The sequence below is a fragment of the Crocuta crocuta genome, unplaced genomic scaffold (assembly GCF_008692635.1).
Source record: "Crocuta crocuta isolate KB4526 unplaced genomic scaffold, BGI_CrCroc_1.0 scaffold158, whole genome shotgun sequence".
In the NCBI taxonomy this organism is placed as follows: domain Eukaryota; kingdom Metazoa; phylum Chordata; class Mammalia; order Carnivora; family Hyaenidae; genus Crocuta; species Crocuta crocuta.
The window spans coordinates 2,809,301-2,830,589 of NW_027532590.1; the positions used below are offsets into that span (position 1 = coordinate 2,809,301).

Below are 21,289 nucleotides of genomic sequence, written 5' to 3' on the forward strand. Positions count from 1 at the left end.
AGTCGGTTAAGCGTCCGACTTTCGCTTAGGTCATGATCTCGCGGTTCGTGGGTTCGAGCCCCGCGTCGGGCTCTGTGCTGACTGCCAGCTCGGAGCCTGGAGCCTGTTTCCGAGTCTGTGTCTCCCTCTCTCTCTGACCCTCCCCTGCTCACGCTGTCTCTCTCTCTTCTAGAAATAAATAAAAAAAATAAAAAAAAAACAAAAAACAAAAAAATGCTTCAGAGTTAAACAGGTCTACAGATTGATATCATTAATTACATGGTTTAGATTATATAGATTCTTATTAATTTTGGCTCACCTATGACAGAGTTCAGCTGTCCTGTGATTGGTGTGTTTCTTGCATTTCCAGCAACTTCTACCTTATAAAAGTGGTTTTTCGATAGATTGTAGTCTTTAGTATTATAATATCTATTTGACTTCTTTTAACTTTTTAGCTTTCTGCCCCCCTGCTCTACTGTGTATCATATTAAAATCTCAACCTCTGCTTCCTTATTACTTGCATTTATCTGGTATTTCTATTGCGTTCTTTAATCTTTAATTGTTCTGTATCATTTTAGTTTAGGTATGTCTCAGCAGAGAGTTTGATTTGCTTTATTGGTCTGGATTTTTTTTCATTTAGTATATTTCTTTATATATTTGATCTCAGTTCTGGCATAGCAATTTATTATGTATTTATTGTGTCTACAGAGTCACTATGTGATCCATTTTCTTCTCTGTTCGTAATTTTTGGTATTTAATATGGTTTATATTTTTGTCCTTCTATTTACCTTTACACTAATATTACATATAATATCTGATGATTCCTTCTTTTAGATGATGCCTAACATTTTTCTAAGCAATATTGGTTCGTTATAATCTTTTCCCCTTTTTCTTCCCTCTTTTTTGGTGTAAACATGGATGATATTCTTTCTAGTTAATGCCTTTGGCACAATCATTGAACTTAACTCTGCTAGGGGGCACCTGGGTGGCTCAGTCGGTTATGCATCTGACTTCGGCTCAGGTCATGAACTCGCGGTTCGTGGGTTAGAGCCCCGCGTCGGGCTCTGTGCTGACAGCTAGCTCAGAGCCTGGAGCCTGTTTCAGATTCTGTGTCTCCCTCTCTCTCTGACCACCCCTTGCTTGTGCTGTCTCCCTCTCTCTCTCTCAGAAATAAAAACAAAACAAAAAACATTGAACTTACTCTGCTATTCCATTTACTTTCTTTATTTGTTAGTTGTATTTATTTCTGCATTAGCAAAGCATATACAATTTGCATATTCTTTTATCCTTATAGCCAGTCTCTATCAGACCTTAGGTCAACCTTCCCTCAACATCACTTGGTTTTCTGATGCTCATTCTCCAGTATGTTTCTCAGAAAGACTCTTGGGAAAAATCATCCCCCTTCAAAAATGAATTCTTCACTGTTTATAACTGTTTTTTGATGGTCTCCATACTTGAAACATAATTTGGCTGGATATAAAATCTTTGGCTCATGTTTTATATTCTGGATCATTTTTACAATGTTGTTCCATTGCTTTCTGGTACACAATGTTTCTGCTTTACTTAGTTTTTTGGGGGGTTCTGTTTGTTTGTTTGTTTTTGCCTCAATGCATAAAGTTGTTCTTTCTATTAAAAATACAGTTGCTTTACCGGAAATGTTGCCATGTTGATGATTCTTAGTTGAAGTTCTCGAATATAGCTCTTTTAATATGTAGATTTGAATATTTTATTTGATGAAGATTTTCTTGAGTTATAGTTTTATAAAATTTTAAAAATGTTTATTTATTACTGAGAGAGAGAGAGGGAGAGAGGGTGAGGGGCAGAGAGAGAGAGAGAGGGAGACACAGAATCTGAAGCAGGCTCCAGGCTCTGAGCTGTCAGCACAGAGTCCAGCAGGGCACTTGAACTCATGAACAGAACCGTGACATCATGACCTGAGCTGAAGTCGATGCTTAACCAACTGAGCCACCGAAGCACCCCTCTTGAATTATGGTTTTATGTATTTGTTGTCTTTCATTTTGGGGAGAGCTTACTTTTTTGGGAATTCGTGTTAAATCTCCTTTGCATCTTTGTTGTTCCACATCTTTCATAGAGTCCTTTTCTTTCCTTCCACGCTGATAACTTCATTCTTCTACCTTCTAGCCTAAGTTTCCCTTTCTGTTTCCATGGACTCTACTTGTTGCTTTGTTCCTTCCAATTTGGCCTTTGTTTCTGATATCTTGGTTCTTTCTTTCCTTCTCTTTGCTTTTCATTCCCAAGTTTCCACTTCTCTTTTCACATCATCATGCTTCATATCCTAGCCATCTCCTTCCTGAGCGGTTCTATTTTTGATCTGCATGGTTCTTTCAAGCTTTGACTGTTTTTAAGATTATTTTAGCTCATTTTGAAACCTTGTGTTACATTTTTCATCTTCTTTGTGGCCACATTTGTATTATATTTTCATTATCTGTTGGAACTTGATTTGGTTTACTTTTATCTTTATCCTTGTTGTATCTAGGAAGGGGGTTTTATTGTAATCTGTTTTTATTTTCCATCTATAAATAAACTTGTTTTCTTGGCTAGTAGAGGAAAGTTCCTCCGTAGGGCTCTTTTGTCTGCTGTTACTGTGATATATTAAAAAATATGGCCTCTTTGTATAGTTACTTCTCTTTCTCTCAGAGCTAAGTCTGATTTACAAAAGCTTCCTGCCTCTGGCTCTGCGTTGTCTAGAGTTCTAAAGGTCTTTCCCTGCAAAGCAGGATTGTTACCTCTAAATGTGTTTGTTGTTCACTGCTTTCTGAGGTCTATCTCCTTCTCTGGTGTTAGAAGCTTTTGTTTCCTGGGCATCCACAGTGTTTCATTATGGATCCAACCAACAGCAGGTTTTTCCTTTCCTTTCCTTTTCTTTTTTTCCCCATGAGGGCGGGTGTGGAAAATGGGAAGGAAAAGAATGAGTGTCCATCTTTCCAAAAGAAAAGAGTATTTTGGAGTGTTTCTGAGATACCTGTGAGCTTCAGCAGAGTTTATGTTCCCAGGACCTCTCCCTGATTTCTTAGGGTCTTTTTGTGTTTGTCTTCAGCTTGGAGCCTGTGAGGATGTCTTTTAATTTTACTGGTAATTTGCAGATTTGGTTGCTTTAGTTCCTGTTCTGTAAAAGATGGTCTTTTTCTGGGAGTGAATATTTGTTGATTTCTAACTGGCAGCTTCTAGAAGTGTCAGTACTGCCTTGTTTCTTTATTTCCTACCCCAGATCTCTGACAATCCCACATAAGACCTGCTGCTGTCTGGTGCTTAGGTTATACTAACCCATATTCTGGAGTTCCTGGGAAGTCCTTGCTACCAGTTTTATGTAAGATGATAGCCATGATGTGTGTTTTTCTTCTTTGCTACCCTAAATGTTCTGTCTGGTTTTTATGTTTAAACAAAACCATGCTGTTGCTGTGTTTTTAGCATTAGAAATGGCAGCATATTTTAAAGGAAAACTATTGTAGAAAATTTAACTTTTTATTTCTTTTTATTTCTGGAAGACTTTGTGGTTTTCCATTATTTCCAATAGAATGGCAGAATTTGGATGTTAAGATATGAAAAAAAAACCTGCTGCAAACTTGTAGGCAATTTTGGCAAAAAAGCATAGGCAAAGAGCCTGGAAATGTGTAGTTTATTCTGGATAACTTGGATCTAAAACAAGACTGTAAAAAACCGATTTGTCCTTCCTGTTTTGGGAATTGAGCTAGAAAGTTAAGCTCTTTCTGAGATTATCTTGTTAGCTTACTTTCTCTTCCTAATGGGCCTAAAGAATAGGCCGTCTTATCCAGAAATTGGCCAACCAATAGGCATCATATTGGGCAATAGGGACTCAACAGAAAAAGTTACACACATCACTACAAAAAGGGAAATATCTAAGGCAAGAGCTAATTTAGCCAAATATCACTGGGTTGTTGATTAGACAAAAACAGATATTGGAAATCTAAGCCGGTCAAAGTCAATTCCTTACTCTGAAAATTAATAGGAAGAAATATAATCAAGTGAAAAAACACAAATAGGTAGTTGCGAGAAAGTAAAACATGGAGAAAGTACTTAGTTATGGAGGCAGCAGGAGAGCCCAGGAGCCCTTATCTTCCTACTTCCCAAACCAAGACAGCTGGCTCACAAAATCTAAGACCAATTGATGACATTTAGGTCGCTGAAAACCTCTATTGTGAATGTAAAGGGCTACTTACCTCTACACAGTACTCTCACTGTGCTTCCCAGAGTTTGGAACAGGGCCAGCCAAGACCTACTGCTAACAATACATTGTAAGGATACTTGGAAGAATATAACCTCTTGCTCTTGACTATTGCCTGTCTGCAAATGAATAAAACCAAATTTTAAGCTCAATAATGCATCTTGGCATCAGTCTGGATCACTCAGAATTGACTACAGTATTTTCTCACCTTCATTCCAAGACCCCAAGAATCTTTCCCAGTTTCCGCTGTGCTTATTCTTGTTCCCCACCAACCTGGGGAGGGTCACGGGATTTTTAAAGCAAGCTGAGGGTCATTGCTACTGCAGAGACCACTCTCAGATCTCACAGAAGCCAGTTGTGCACTTTGTTAAAGAATGGGTAAGAGGGAGGTATTCCTAGGTTCATGAATGGAAAAATTATATTGATTTCTTTCTATTTTTGACAATTCCTGAGGTCTGGGTTGGAAGTTTTGCTATGATAATTGAGTGATCTTCAAATTCTGTTAATTTTATGTCATTCTTGCAGAAAGGTACCGATTGTCAGTGAAAATTAAACACCAAGATAAATTAATGATTAGGCTAACATACACTTAAAGTTTCATTTACTCCTGTCACGTGAACCTGAAAAGGTTTATATTTATGTGTGTAGACATATGTTAATATGACTACATGAAAATCTGTTAGCTCTGAAACACCTCTGATTCTATTATGACGTGGGCCAAATTGCCACTGTTGAGACCCCAAGATGTCCAATGTACTCAGTGGGGAATATGAAACTAAAATCACAAAACACTTTAAGTTTGCCTTCAACTGTCTCAGCTGTTGAGAACTCAGAGAACACAGTAAAATCTGAAAGGGTAATGAGATTCTTTAGGTGTCTTTCCATTTTTCTCATCCTCGTTGGTTGAGCTCCTGAGGAGTTAGCATTGTGTACTGGCATTGCCTCTGCCTGGGAAAATGAATGACAGATCAGGTCAACTCTCATACGCTCGAGAATGACAAATCATCTCTGAATGACTGTTTCATTTAATGATCTGGTTTAGACAGATAGCGGTTGAATGGCAGGGCCAGTCCCTGCACAGTTGCCAAGGGACTGGCAAGGCAATCTCGCTTTGCAGCTCTCCCAGTTGCAAGGCTGGGTTTCGAGGGAGGAAGGAAAGGTGGCCACAGCTCCCCCAAGGGAATGCGAGAGAGCCTCACTCATTGTGCAGAAAGTGCTGGTGTTGACCTCTGCATTATACAACAGCAGCATTTACACAGAATTTGTTTGAAAGAGACAACGGCACATCCTCAGGTGATCTTTCAGATAACGCACCACCTAGGGCCAGACTTCCTTTCCCGTAAGCTGATAGGGAGAGATTTGAAAAGACCTTACAACTGTGAGAACCTTAGAAGAAAGAGGAAGAGAGCAAGTTAAAAGAAGTCAAGTGCAGCCGAGGCAGAGGAGGAGAACTGGGATTATTTAGGGTGCCTGTCTGTGTGACTGTTCCACAATTCCGGGTGACATTAATCTTGAGGAAGGACTTTAAATAGCAGCTGAAGGAGCTCAGCATTGAGATGAATTTTTAAAATAAAGATTTAAAAAAAGTTTTGCACAATTGCAAGAAGACAGACGGATGTGCCAAGATTGGCACATTGAGGACACTAAGCAGACACATCTTAAAAGAATCTATGGCACTGGTTGGGGAAGGCACGTTTGTCTATTTTACATCTTTTATTCTCTCTTACACATGATACTTGGGATTCTGCAGAACTCTTCTTTTTGGACCATAAAGGAATACTATAAATGACTTTTAGCAAATTCATGAATTCTAAGGAGGGGAAGGGGGTAAGGAGGAGGGAAATAATAGGAAATTCTGCTTCTTTCATTTAGTATCCTGACATACACACAAAAGACATTCCATATGTGCGTGGTTTAAGAATAAGTTTCCACTTTAAACTTGTTCTTACGCCATCCAGCAAAGCATCGTGGAAAAGCACATTGCTTCTATTTGAATAGCACGACGGATGTTCGCCTTAGTACTTGGCTCAAAATTCTATTTATTCCCTCAGGGCCCCATTGCCATCCACCACCCCACCCATTCTCCCCACTCCCAGAGGATGATCTACCCAAGTATCCTCCACCCAGAGGCTGTAATGATTTCTTCTCTGGAGAGGGCTTCTCCACTGGATGTGACTTTAATCTCTTCTTGCCTTTAAGTAGGAAGCTGGCAGGGAAGGTTTGGAGACAGCTGGAGCAGAGGATTTTCACTTTTGGAGTTTTCCCTTCTTCTCCTTAGGGTATCAGAGGAGAATACTCAATACCGTGCTTGACTGTCATGTGGACCACAGACCTGTCAGTCCTTCATGATCCCCTACGTGAGATCCCAACCTCAAACTCTCTTCCTGGCCAAACTTTTCGAAATGGTGGATGTCATATGGCCAAGAAGGGAGGGTAGAGAGACTCTTCCTCTGCGTGGTGGAGCAAGGGCTCAGTGTGCTATGTGGAGGTATGTGGGCAGAGCAATGAGAGGCAAGGGGGGACAACAGGGAGCCAGAATCCTCCATTCATTCATCATTCATTCATTCATTCATTCATCATTCATTCATTCATTCAGGGAATATTTACTGAGCACCTACCATATGCCAAGCACTTTTTTTTAGCTGCTGAAGAGCAGTAGCAACTCCACAAATCAAACAAAATCCCTGTGACATGGAGCTGGCTTTCTAGTGTGGGAAATAGATGAGAAACATGATAAATAAATGCATATATAACTTGCAATATAGTGATGGATGCTGAGGAGTAAAATACAGCAAGGAATGGGGATAGAGAGTATTTAAACATGAAGGTCCATGTGTGTGGGAGTTCTTGCACACAACAGACGGTCAGTGAAAGCCTTGCTGAGAAGACAATTTTTTTGAGTAAGAACCAGACAGAAGTGAGAGAAGGAGTCATAGGATTCCTGGGGCTGGTGGATTCTAAGTAGAAGGAACAAGTGTAAAAGCCCTCGGGTAGGATTGTGTCTGGCCTGTCTGAGGAATGGTGATGAGGCCAGAGCGCCTAGAGAAGAGTAAGCCAGAGGGTAGAATGGTAAGAGATGAGGTTGGAGGGGAGGACGCAACAAAGGTCAGACCATTCAGGGTACAGGTACGGACTTTGAGTTTTACCCCAAAAGAGATGGTATCCATTGAAAGGTGTTTTATTTTAAATGTTTTCTTTTAATTCATTTATTTTGAGAGAGAGAGAGAGTATGAGTAAGGGAGGGGCAGAGGAAGGCAACAGAGGATCTAAAGTGGGCTCCGCGCTGACAGCAGTGAGTCTGGTGCAGGGCTGGAACCCACAAACAGCGAGATCATGACCTGAGCCAAAGTCAGATGTTCAACATCTGAGCCACCCAGGTGCCCCCAATTAAAAGGTTTTGAATGAGGAGTGGCCTGATCTCCCATTTTTAGTGGACTATGTTGAGAATAAGCCAAAGGAAGGAAGGGCAGCAGCAGAGAGACGATTTAGGAGACAAATGCAAGAATCCAGCTGAATTTGTCAGGGAAATGAGCAGCAGTTTATAGGCTAGTTATGGTCTGTAACGTATCCTTTACAAGGTGGGTTCTTACAACCAGGGCCAGAAATTGCCTAAGCACTTCATTGTTTACCCATAATCGGGCTGGCACAGAAAAGCAGGTAGAAACCATTCCAAGTACAAGTGCATAAAACAGCCAGTTACCCTGCTTCTGGCACAGATCTCCCATAAAGGATTCTTGTGTTTACATTGCTGGAGGTCTGTGGTTCCTTTCTATCTCCGCTTTAAAAGAGTCTCACAGTCTGCATTTCCCTTTTCACTTTCTTACAAAAACAGCAATTGACCTGTTACATTTATTTAGGAGCTTTGCCCATTCCAACAATTAATTTAAAGTTTATAGGAAATTAAAGAGCCCTTTCATATGCTGGATAGGACCCTGAAACAGAAAAGGGACATTAGTGACGAAACAGGTGAAATCTGGATACAATCTGTAGTTTAGTTCCTCGTATTGTACTAATGCTAATTACTGAGTTTGAGTGTGTTGTTGTCAATGTGGCAAACATAAGGTGTTAGCATTGGAACAACTGGGCTGGAGACTATATGTGAACTTTGTGTACTATGTTTGCAGCTTTTCTGCAAATTTAAAATTTGCAAAGTAAACAAGACATTAAAAAAAGCCCTCTCAAAGGGAAAAGAAACAAAAACATAAGAGTGATAGCTTCAAAAGAGTTCTTTTCGGAGATAAAATGATCCCCAGATAGATTCTGCACATTTAGTAATTTTTATCCACTCTTAAGGAGGTTGCTTTTACCCCATATATAGTTAGAAACAAGTTCTCTTTTTCATCATTTCATTTAGATCAAGCTGCGTTTCAACACTTCTCTTGCCTCCTGCATTAAGTGTACATGCGCCACTTCTACTCTCAGGGATCTACTCTGCTTGTCAAACAGATGTTTTTCAAAACTCTTGACCAATCCACATGCTCATCACTTGGTTTCTTTTCTTTCTGCCTTCCTCCAATCTTCCAGGTCTTCATTCTTGCACTGCAACTTCACTGAGCAGTTGCAACTGAATGCAGCTGGCCTTGAACTATAGCGTTTTCTTCTTTCTCTAAACCTAACTATGACCTTGGTTTGTATGCTGTGTTGAAGCTTTGGGGAAAGAAATTTGCCATCATGTTAAAAAAAATCTGATCTTCTCGACGTCTAATTGTTTAGACCAGAAATGATGAATGTAAATGCCCCTAAGGGTGTAAGGCAGTCAAAGGTAATGGCTAACAACCCTCTGCTGTAGCCTATCTGGCCTATAGGTGGCTATTTTGACTTTTCTGGAAAGTTGTCTTTTTTTTCTTGTTTTTTTTTTTTTCTTTTGTTTTCTTTCTTCTTATTTTTTTTAGAACATCAGTGGAAGCTTCGAGTCTGTTTCCAAGCAAGATGTTTTATAAATACAGGTTATGGTTTAGTCAGATACTATGGGAAAATGTGATCTGTTGCAGCTTGAAGCAGTAACCATGTAGGAATAAAAATATATGTTTCCACATAAGATGGAGAAAAGCTTGATGAGATTTTAACTGGCAGTGAATCATACAATGATGTTTTGAGGTCTTAGAGAGTATTTCTGAGTCACTAAGGCAAAATTGCATTTAAATTATCATGAGTAGGGGCATCTGGATGGCTCCGTCAGTTAACCATCCAACTCTTGGTTTTGGCTCAGCTCATGATCTCAAGGTTTGTGAGTTTGAGCCCCCCCCTCCCCCCCCGGGGGCCCTATGCTAACAGTGCAAAACCTGCTTGGGATTCTCTGTCTCCCTCACTCTGCTACTCCTGCACTTTCTCTCTCTCTCTCTCTCTCTCTCGAGATAGATTATCATAAGTAGTAGAGGGAGGCAAACTGTAAGAGACTCTTAAGTGTAGAGAACAAACTGATGGTGCTGGAAGGGAGGTGGGTGGGTGGATGGGCTAAATGGGTATTAAGTTGGCAAATTTTGGGGATGAGCACTGGATGTCATATGTGAGTGAGGAATCACTGGATTCTGCTCCTGAAACCAATAATATATTGTATATTAACTAACTTGAGTTAAAATAAATAAATTTTAAAATTATTATAGGTAGTAGCTATAACCTTAACCAAAAACACCTTACAAAGACACTCTCCTGCTTATCGAGTAACAAATTCCCGTGTCATACAATGCATTAGACTAAGAAAGCTCTTTTTGGGGTCTACTTTATGTTTTCACTGCTATAAATTAAGCCCATGGCAGATAACTAAAACTAATAGGAGCAGATTATTATTACTAATATTCCAGGGAAACTTTAAGGAAATGTTTAAGATGCCAAGTGTTAGATCAGATTAGTAACTGGCTCAAACAGCCAATATTAGGATCAGGTGCACATTCAGAAATATTTGGAAATGGAACGCACGGAGATGTTCTTGACCTTGACTCTCTCCTTCACACCTGGGGTATCCCAGGCACAGGGAGAGAACGACATCCTTTTGGACCCTCTCAGCAAACAAGCGGGTGCTCGTGAAACCTCTTCCAATGGGACCTGGGACTGCTCACTCAAGAATGCTGCCTCAGTATCCTGGCCTCTCCTGCCACACTCTGTGTTCAGACCTCTGCAAAGCCACAGACACCTGGCAGGCTAAGGCATGTCCTCCCCCACACCACAAAACCAAGGACAATGATGAAAAGGCTCCCTCACAATGCGCTCTAGTCAACTCCTGGCTTCTGAAAGCCCGAGAGGTAGGACGGAGCTAGCATCCCGCCCAGCCTGCAATTTCCCCCTCACAGCCTCCTGCTAAAAGCAGATTAAATTGCTAGGATAAATCCACACTATCCAATTTTAGTCCTTGTTTTAGCATATGCTTTTCTATGAGGAAAAGACTATAGTAACAGGAGTGAATGGAACTGAACCCAGCACAATAGTCCTTTCTATGCCAAAAGATAGATCTTTTAAGTTTGGGAACTGGGGCTGTTCAGTTTTTTCCATTTTAAATCATGCAGTGAAATAAAAAAAAGCGTTCCGAGGTGGAAAGGTTAGTGCCTATTTAAGGAGCCCATGTGGATCCCGCGTGTGCCACAGTTCTGGGTATTATGGAAATACATTTCTTCATGATTCTGCGCAGCACCTCTGGGTAGCAAGCCTCTCCAGCACCCCATCCTTGCATATACAAATAGCAACAAAGGCTGTGCACAGTGGATCGCTAGGGATTCTATCATGGGGATCTGGTCACACTTATTTACACAGTAGCATGTCAGGTATTGACATTCTCTGCAAGCTCTTACTGCAATTTCACTAACCTCAAATAAAGACATTTTCCAGGTGTATTTTAAAAAATCCACCTGGGGAGTCAACAGTGGCCAACGGTTCTGGGTGGGACTATCAAGGCTTTTCCTTGGCAATTTCTGAAAAAAATGTTGGGCATTCACTTATTGGAGATGATGTAAGCTAATCTTACTTGGCTGTAGGGCAAAGGAGTGGGTGGTGTTGGCGTTCCGTGCCACCACCTGAGCACAAGAGTGACAGACACACAGAGATAAGAGCAGGGTTCATGCAGTCTCTCCTCACCTCCCCCCAGGCGGCTGGTGGGGGCTCCACTGGAGGGTAGTACTTAGGCACATCCCAGGCCACTGCAGCCATGAACCACTTGAAGTCCTTGCACTTGAGCTGTTTGCGCAGCTCCTTCTGGGCGGAGATGTCCCCGGTGGACAGGTGCCTGTATTCTGGGCGCCGCTGGTAAATGTACTCAGCAAATTCATCCATCCAGGTCTCAGCCACACGCTTCAGGTTCTGTGCAGCAGAAAAGGATGTCATTTATTGACCTGTGCACTCAGAGGGTGATTTTAGCCACACTGGAAATTGACAAAAGGAAAAGAAATTAGACAACCTCAGACAGCGCTGGTTGGTGGCTTATTAATAAGGGCAGTTTTTGTAACTACAAGGGTGTGATATGATTAGTCTGAGGCTCTGCACACATTTCTGTTTCTGGCATGGGGTTCAACTGCCAATTAGATAATTTGTCAGGGTCAGTAAAAATTCAGCTTACAGTTATATCAACTTTCTCATCCCTCCTGTTATTTCGTGATTATAAATTCTTTATTTTTCACACAGAACTAACGGATTTGAAACTGGAGATAATGAATTTCTTCTTAGGCGTCAAATTGCTTAAACCATTGCAAGGAACAGTTAGGATCTTGGAAAGAATGAGGACAAACAAGCTCTTATTCTTTTTTCCCAATTAAAGAGACAACCCAGCATTACTAAATTCAAGACCTTGTGTTCTGATGATACTTTCTATGTATAATACAGATGTAAGCGGAATTCAGTAATTTACTGCACAATGAGGCATAATGAAGCTAAGGGAAGCACCAAGTAGCCGGGCTTCTCTGCAGATGTTTCCATGGGTGAAGGAAGTGGGAGGCTGTCAGTAGGGAAAGAAGCATCTCCTTAAGGGTGGGAGTTTGTGTGGGTCCAGGGAAGGAAGCTCATCAGTTTTGAGGTCAAGCAAGTAACTCACCCACTCTAGGTCTCAGATTCCTCACCTAAGAATGTACAAATAGTGATATATACCTACAACATGGGAGCGGTTGTAGAATTAAGCGAAGTAACACCTGTAAAGGGCACGCATGAGGTACTATGGACATTATTATTATTAATAATTGGAGAGCCTAATGTTGGGCTTGGCCACAGATGAACTGAATTGATTCTGTGGTCTTTTTTCATGTTTGTTTTTGTTTTTGTTTTTGTTTTTAAGAGTGGAGGCAGTGGACAGAGGATCTGAAGCTGGCTCTATGCTGATAGTACAGAGCCGCATGTAGGGCTCAGAACTATGAGATCATGACCTGAGCTGAAGTCCGATGGCTAACCAACTGAGTTGACCAAGCGCTCTTGTTCCTGTGGCCTTTAGCTGAGATGAGATGTTCTCTGGCATTTCTTCAAGCTCTGAGGCTACATGCTAGTGGCAGCGCATTGTTTTGAAGGTCTGAGTTCTGATGCTCCCCCACTTGTAGCATAGTTTCATAGCTGTGTCCTGCAAGCTCTGATCCTTGTCTGGTGTCTACACTTCTTATTTCAAGGGCACAGTGGCTGGAAAGAACCCTTTCCAGCTTCTCATTTGCACTTAGAAGATAAAGTGGGTAGAATGGCTGGAAACTTTTCTTAAAAATTCTTTTTAATGTTTTATTTATTGTTGAGAGAGAGATAGAGGCAGCGTGAGCAAGGGAAGATCAGAGAGAGAGGGAGACACAGAAGCAGGCTAGCTGCCAGCACAGAGCCTGACGTGGGGCTCGAATCCATGAACCGTGAGATCATGGCCTGAGCTGAAGTTGGATGCTTAACCAACTGAGCCACCCAGGCGCCCCCAGAATGGCTGGAAAACTTAAGAAGATTCAGACATAAGTGACTGAAGTAAAAACTAGTGATATCTAGGAAAAATAATTAATCTTTTTTTCTTAAGATTTTATTTATCTATTTATTATTTATTTATTTATTTATTTATTTTTAGAGACAGAACGAGTGGGGGAGAGGGGCTGAGGGAGAGAATCTTTTTTTTTCTTTTTAAAAAAATGTTTACTTATTTATTTTTGAGAGAGAGAGAGAGAGCATTCAAGTGAGCGAGCAAGAGAGAGCAGAGAGAGAGGGAGACAGAATTCCAAGCAAGCTCCAAGCTCTCCAGCACAGAGCCTGATGCGGGGCTTGTAGCTACAAACCATGAGATCATGATTTGAGCTGAAATCAAGAGTCAGATGCTTAACAGACTGAGCCACCAAGGTGCCCCTGAAAATTATTTGATCATAAAAATTGCTACGGAATCCTAATTAAGGCCTGGAATTATGCCCAGAGGTCTGCTGCGAGTCAGTCTCCAAATATCTTAGTCCTAGTAAGATTGTACCCTTTTCTTTTTCTGTCCCATCCCCCGCCACCTCCAGTATCCCCAATGGGCCTTTCTTCCATCATCTTATCCCCTATGTACCCCCTACTCCTCCGCTCGCTTCCATGGGCTCTTTGATTACTTTTGGTCCATGGTGGGCATGAGGGAGGGCTCAGTTAATATAGCAGATGCAGAAAACAGACAGTGCTACAAAGGCTACTATGATCTCTTGGTTGTCTCTGCGTTCCTTCCTTTCTTAGTTTCCTGAAATTGAGAGTATAAGAATTTTAGGGGCACCTGGGTTGGCCCAGTTGGTGAGGCATCTGACTCTCGATTTCAGCTCAAGTCATGATCTCATAGTTCATGGGATTGAGCCCTGCCTCAGGGTTGTAATTCTCTCTCTTTCTCTGCCCCTCCCCTGCTCACACTCGCTCGTGTGCTCTCTCTCTCTCTCTCTCACACACACACACAATAAGTAAATAAACTTTAAAAAACTTTGAAAAAAAAGGGTGTAATAATTTTTTCTGACACTATTATTTGCCATCATTGTGCTGTCTCATATCCCATTGGCATTGCCTGGTCCATGACACTTTCTGACCTGACTCCTGTTTACCTCAACAGATGATAAAATTCAACATTGTTTTGTAATACTCTAGCCCTTTCCACAGATTCTGTACTGCCTGATTGATTTGGGGAAAGACAAGGAAACAGGTGATGTTTGAGGATCCTGCTCTGTGATGGCCCCATGTACTATACGCATCTGCAATACTTAAGTAGGAGTCTTCAGCATTATCTCGCTATTTACCTCTCATTCTGATGAGTGTTCTGGATGAAATGCTTTGTAATTTCATCTGTCCTTGGGCAGACAATTTTTATGATTAGCAAAAAGATTGAAAGATATAATAGAAAAAATTAGTCACTAATATGAAAACTTTATGTATATTCAAATTAGCTTTTAGGTTGCAGTTACAACCTTTCCCCTAAAATCCAATTATTATATAAAGTAGAAATATTTAACTTCTACTACTTTATGCTTCTCTGATAAATGAAAGTGAATAAAGGCAGGGGAATATAAAAAAGCAGAGGCAAAGATGTAAATTCCTTATGAATAATGAGAAAATGACTTTATTAAGTAGAGACATGCCTTAAAAATTCTGATAGCTTTGTCACTAAACAGTCTATTTTGACTGTGTAAATAAGCACTATTAGACTACACTTGCCATGAAATTAGATATAGATCTGCTTATTAATTAATGATTGAATGATTCCAAACACATGTGTGTGCTTACCTGGGCATGTTAATGTTGAATTAAAAAAAATAGAAGGGCACCTGCGTGGCTCAGTTGGTTAAGTGTCTGACTTTGGTTTAGGTCATGATCTCACAGTTCATGAGTTTGGGCCCCGCTTTGGGTTCTTTGCTGACAGCTCGGAGCCTGGAGCCTGCTTTGGATTCTGTGTCTCCCTCTCTCTCTGCCCCTTGCCCACTCACACACTCTCTCTCTCAAAAATAAATAAACATTAAAAAACATTTTGTAAAGTATTAAGGCGAAAGATTTATACGATCTGAAGAGAAAGCAGAGTATCATTTTGTAAAGTATTAGAAAATGAACATGAACAAATTCATAGTAGGTGCATATATCCAATGGCAAAGGCACTGAAATAATTTAAAAAAAAAAGTGCTGGTGCTAAAGGGTGGATATTTGTTGCTTTGGATTTTTGAAATGAAAATAAGAAATGCTACAAAACTCAAAAAGGAACTAATTAGTTCAGGTGCGTTCTATTAGAAATGGCTTAAAGTGTCATGATAAATGTTAGCCATGATAAGCATCATCAATAAGTAAACAGGGCAGGAGATAGGATGCTGGTAAATTGTCAACAACTTTAGGGAAGTTAACCAGTATAGCTATCCAGGGAACCAGCCAGGTAGTTTTTGCATTATTATGTCTTTTTCAAATTGAAATAAACTGGGTTGCAAGTTAGGTTTGCCGATTTCCCATACACTCTAAAGGAAACAGCAGGATCGTGAATGCATTCCAGGGATAATATCAAATCATAGATTCCTTTTTTGTAGCTATCCAGGAGACAGGAAGAGAAACAGCATGATGATTGCACAAGCTGTAATATCTGGTTTCCCTCCAGCAATGAATGTTACATAAACATTTAAACATAAATACAACATCTTGCCCATTCTCTAATGTTCCCCATGACTCATTAGACATCCTCGATTATAGATGCTCTGTTCTCTGAATTGAATTTCCTACCAGGAGAAAACTTCCTGAAGAGTCAATTATTATAGGACTAGTCCTCACTCCCAAACAGTGCAGGTGACTGACCATTTAATTTCATTCTGAAGTCATTATTCTGGAAATCACGATACACTGTGTTAATTTGCCACTGTAATCACGACTCCGTACTTAGTCTTGGGGAAAACGTTAGAACCACAGCTGAGAAATATTACAAGCAGTTACAGGAGGAGTTTCATTGGTCTTTTATAGATTGTAGAATAAATTTATGCATTCCAGGAAATAAGATAATCATATACACATGAAGTATTTACATAGGAGCATATATACACATATTCAAAAACATGAAGGTAATGGGATAGGAGCAAAGCAGTATTTCTCACTTACACATTCATAGCTGTGTACCCATGTATAGGATCATGTGACTGAGATATCCAATAGCATCTCTTGCCAGAGATGGTAACAAAGAGAAAAATAAATCAATCTGAGTTGGCCCATCTCTCTCTAAGATTGAGTGAACATTGACAAAGATGTTAAAATATCCAAAAAATAGGGGTGCCTGGGTGGCTCAGTTGGTTAGGCTTCCGACTTTGGCTCAGGTCATGATCTCACAGTCCGTGAGTTCCAGCCCCGCCTCGGGCTCTGTGCTGACAGCTCAGAACCTGGAGCCTGCTTTGGATTCTGTGTCTCCCTCTCTCTCTGCCCCTCCCCCATTCATGCTCTGTCTCTCTTGCTCTCAAAAATAAACATAAAAATTTTTTTAAAAGTCCTAAAAACAGTTATCAAGATGAAAGAATGGACACTGGAAGATCCATACATGCAATCATTTACTCCCCAAGTATCCGAAGTTGTGTCCATAAAGGTTGTCTTATACACACGGAACCAGGTGTTAGCTGGGATTCCTGTTATTTGAGTTTAAATAAAATTGCTTCAACCACAAGTCTCACAGTCCTGTTTTCCTGAGGATTTTTTGTGGATTCCCAGGGGACTGTGTTCACATGTTCATCCATGACTTCGATCTGTTGTGGGACCTTCCCTTCCTACCTGAGTCTTGCCCCAGGCTTGCTTGCTATTGTGTCATGCAGAGCATTGAGTGGGGTCCTTGAGTGCTTCTCCTCACCTCTGAAACACTTTGCAAGTAGATTGCTAAGGCATAGGCTTTGACTGGGGCAGTAGCAGAGCCTTAGATGACAAGGCATAGCAGATGATGGAAGATGGACTATTTGACCTTTTTCCAGCTTCTTTGGCTGCTATAGAGAATTTCTCCTTGGCCAAAGTTTCTTCTCGCTGTCTTTTGACCCCCTGCCATGGTGCTGTCCTCAAAATTTCCCTTATGGTCTCCTTAGTAAGACCACAGCAGACTACCATAATTTCTTCTCCATTTTATGCAGGGTAATTCAGCTTTCTCGTTGTCTGTCCCAGCTTATCCTGGCCAAACTCTGAGGCCTACCCTTCCATAGCCAAAATCTTTTTTTCCAGGTGTTTTATGAAGCAACGATAATTCACTTAAAAGAAATTCAACGCTGCCTCTTGGTGTATGATCCCCCGAACACTTTGTCACAGAAGGGAGGCCTGCTGTTTAAGACATTCTCCGCGAGGTCCCTAACAGTCGTCTTTACTGTTATTCTCCCACATGAAGCCTCTGCCTAAGAGATCTGCTCTGTTCATTGACACTTAGAAAAAAATGCAGCCTCTCTTTGCCTTTGTCTGTAAGGTTTCTCCTGCTTCAATGCTCTTCTGCCTCTTATTTTTCTGATCTCACTCAGTTCAGAAACTCTCTTCTTATTCCTCCCAGTTAGAGATGCCAGATAATTAAGTGTGGGGCATGTGGGTAAATTTGAACTTCAGGTAAAGAACAAATCATTTAAAAACATAAGTATAATTCATAGTTGTATAATGCTTTTATTATTAATATTATATCGAAGCAAATGAAATGAAATTAAAATAAATCAAATTAAATTAAACAAGGAGGCCACTAGACTGAGGTGGCTACATTGCTATGGTGGCCTACCTATGCAAACCAAAATCCAAGCTTGTAAATGTTTCAAGGTTATGAAATCAAAACACTAAGCGCAACCAATCATAAATAGACCATTAGGCTCGAAGCTATAGCCAATCAAATAATTTCCTTTCTTTCTTTCTTTAGGTCTCAAGCCTTTCCCCTTAACCACTTCCAGTTTGGCACTGTCCAATTCAAATTGGCTTTTGCTCAAATAAGCCCTTAAAAATTTTAATATGGGACATAATTATACTAAAAAAAGTATATGAAATTCAAATGTGACTGGGCGCCCTGTATTTTTATTTGCTAAATCTGGCAATCTTACTGCCGAAATACATAATATGCATGTGATAAGTGCTCCGCGAATGTTTTTTTTCAAATTCATGGTGTGACTGTATATTCAGGATCTAGTATATCTTGATGCTATTGCCAATACATAGTGAATGTTTTGCTTCTGTGGAAATTATTGCAGGGAAGCTTCAGGCTTTCTGCAGAGAAGCCTGCTATCACACACAGTTGATCTAAATATGCTTCCCATTCCCACTGAGTTTCTGTTTCTAACAGGTGGGATCCTGCTGGCTTTCTATCTGTGAAGCAAGCAGGAAAATAGCCCCACAGTTTAAGGTAACAGCAGTGCTAATCGGAAGCTCGAGGGGAGGGCTCAGCATGGCTAGAATGGACAATTTAGGGTTTGCTGTTAACCTTAATCTGAAAATAAGTAGGTAAAGGCCTTCTGCCTCGCACATTTGGGCTGAGTTCCAGCCAGCCTCTGAGTGTGGACAAGAGAGACTGGAGGAGAGGTCCCAATCCTATTCAAGGTGAATCCAGGACGTTTTTAGCTGCTGGTGGTTCACTCATCCTGGAAGACACGTAACAGTTTGAGAAAGAGAGTCACTGGAGCTGAAGAATTCATTTATTTTTCATTGTAGGAAGCAAATGAAGATTTCTCTATCTCTTGATTTTTAAAAGCTGCAAGCCTTCATAATTCTTGAATGATAAATGAAATAAAAACTGATATTCTGAGCACCTAATGTACAAGACATCAATAGCCTCATCTATTTTTATGTCACCCTCAGTGATTTCTCGTGTGCTCCTTATTCAACCCAAACTGGTATTAATCTCTCCCTTCTCTGTGTTGCCCAAATATTTATTAACACATTGGACACACTAGCCTTATATTACAGGTCTTTAGAATTCAAGTCTTGTTTTCTTTGCACTATGCAACACTAAATCTTTCCTTAATTCTAATACTCATTAGGTCTCTGAATTGATATTTTACCAGGACCATTAAATCACATTCTGTCTCAGTTTATAAGAACAGATTTCCAGTTCTGACTGATCATCTCTATTGCGCAACATGAACAAAATAGTTCCATTATACCTGCTGATTCATGAAACTGCGTAAATCTATCCACTAATTTTTTTTTTTGCCAGCATCATGTTAGAACCTGCTATTTAATTGTCCTAAAAACACAATCCCTATTCAGTTGCTCAGCATATTACTGGGGAGTTGGTTGTCTGGTCACGAGGCTGTCCTATCAATGTGTATTATCTGGGCCACCTCACCTCAGTAGTGTGTTCTATTTCTTTGTGCAGAGTACAATTGTTACAAGTGCACTGGCCTGACCCCAATCCACCTGCTGTGCTTGTGTCAATATTAAGCTGTTGTATTATGATGGGTTTAGACTAGATTGCTTGCTTTTTTCCCCCCAGTGTTTATCCCACAGAAACTGCTGGTATCTAGCAAAGCCAGTCTTGCACAGAAAGTTTCTTACTTGTCGCAGTCACTCCTCCAGGCAAGGAATTGCATCACTAGCCCATGATCTGAAAAATCCTGGCTTGATTCAAATGCATTTCTTTTCTCCACTTTGATGCTTAAGAGTACTTTAGTAGCTCAGAGTCCCACCCCAAAGCCCTTTTATCATTGATAAAGTGATAATGTCATCACGGATACAGCTCAAAAGAGAATCTCTTTAAGAGAGCCTCAACCTCACTACAATTATTCAGCCAAGCACTACTTTCTCTCTGATCTAAAGACTTCTTTGAAGTCAGTGGGATGCCTTCAGCATAAGGAGAGGATGGCTAATCCAGTACTAAAAAAGGAGTCTTCTCTGACAGGCTGTTTCCTCTCTCTTCTTCTCCAAGGCTGTGTGAGCTGTTTGTAAGTGGTTACCTGCTCTTAGCTGTTTCGATAGAATTTAATTATACCTCTATTCTATTTTTTGGCTGGGTATTTTAGATATCTATGGTAGTATTTCTGATAACATTTAATGTAGCTTTTAGATATAGGACAAACAAAAAACAACTCCCCAAATTATTAAACTACATAACTTGATAAAAAAGATGCATGTAAGCCTAAAAAACCGCCTTAGTGAGGAATAACTGATATAAATAAACTGCTGATGTTTAAAATGTACAGTTTGGCACATTTTGATATATATTGCTGAAATACACACACACACACACACACGCACACACACACACGAAACCATTATCGCAATCAAGATAATGAATATATCCATCACCTCCAAATGCTTTCATATGCCTCTTTGAAATCCCTCTTTCTGTTTCCTTTCTTAGGCACCTCTAACCATCATCCCCAGGCAACTACTGATGTATTTTCTTTTAACTTATTAAGACTTAATTTTTTTAGGACAGTTCTAGGATCACAGCAAAATGGAGGGGTGGATCAGAGAATTCTCATATGCACAGTCTCTCCCACTGCCCAAATCTTCTACACAAGTGGTTTATTTGTTACATCTGGTGAACCTACATTAACACACCATCACCGGGGAACATTGCTTACACTAGGGCTCATTCTTGGTGTTGTACACTGGTCTACTTTTTGTCACCCTATTTAGTTTGTATTTTCTAGCATTTTATTTTTACTCATCTTTTCTTTTTCAATTTTTTTGTCTAGAATTTTAAATAAATAGAATCATAAAGTATGTGTTTTTTTGTCTGACTTCTTTTACTAAGCGGATTATTTTTAAGTTCATCATGTAATTGCATTATTTCTTTTTATTATATTGCAGTATGTGGTTATACTATAATTTTCTTTAATTTCAAGTTTTTATTTAAATTTTAGTTAGTTAACATATATGGTAAAATTAGTTTCAGGTGTAGAATTTAGTGATTCATCGCTCACATATAACACAACATCCAGTGCTCATAATAACAAGTGCCCTCAATACACATCACCCATTTAATCCATTTCCCGCCCACTTCCTTCCATCAACTCTGTTTGTTCTCTATAGTTAAGAGTCTCTTACGGTTTGCTTCTCTCTCTCCTTCTGTCTCTTTCCCCTCTCCTATGTTCATCTGTTTTGTCTCTTAAATTCCACATATGAGTGAAATCCTATGGTATTTGTCTTTGACTGACTTATTTCACTTAGCATAATACACTCTAGTTCCATCCACGTTGTTGCAAATGGCAAGATTTCATTCTTTCTGATGGCTGAGTAATATTCCATTATATATATATATATCACACTTTC

At 40.1% G+C, this 21,289-nt stretch overlaps 1 protein-coding gene across 1 annotated transcript in view; it reads right to left on the bottom strand.

The window, feature by feature from the left end:
- GALNTL6 (polypeptide N-acetylgalactosaminyltransferase like 6) overlaps window positions 1–21,289 on the bottom strand; it is a 1,147,170-nt gene that overhangs the window by 52,501 nt on the left and 1,073,380 nt on the right. Inside the window, exon 15 of the mRNA XM_077779662.1 lies at window positions 11,249–11,470. Within this exon, the coding sequence (XP_077635788.1) occupies window positions 11,249–11,470 (222 nt within the window). The remainder of the gene's footprint in view (window positions 1–11,248; window positions 11,471–21,289) is intronic.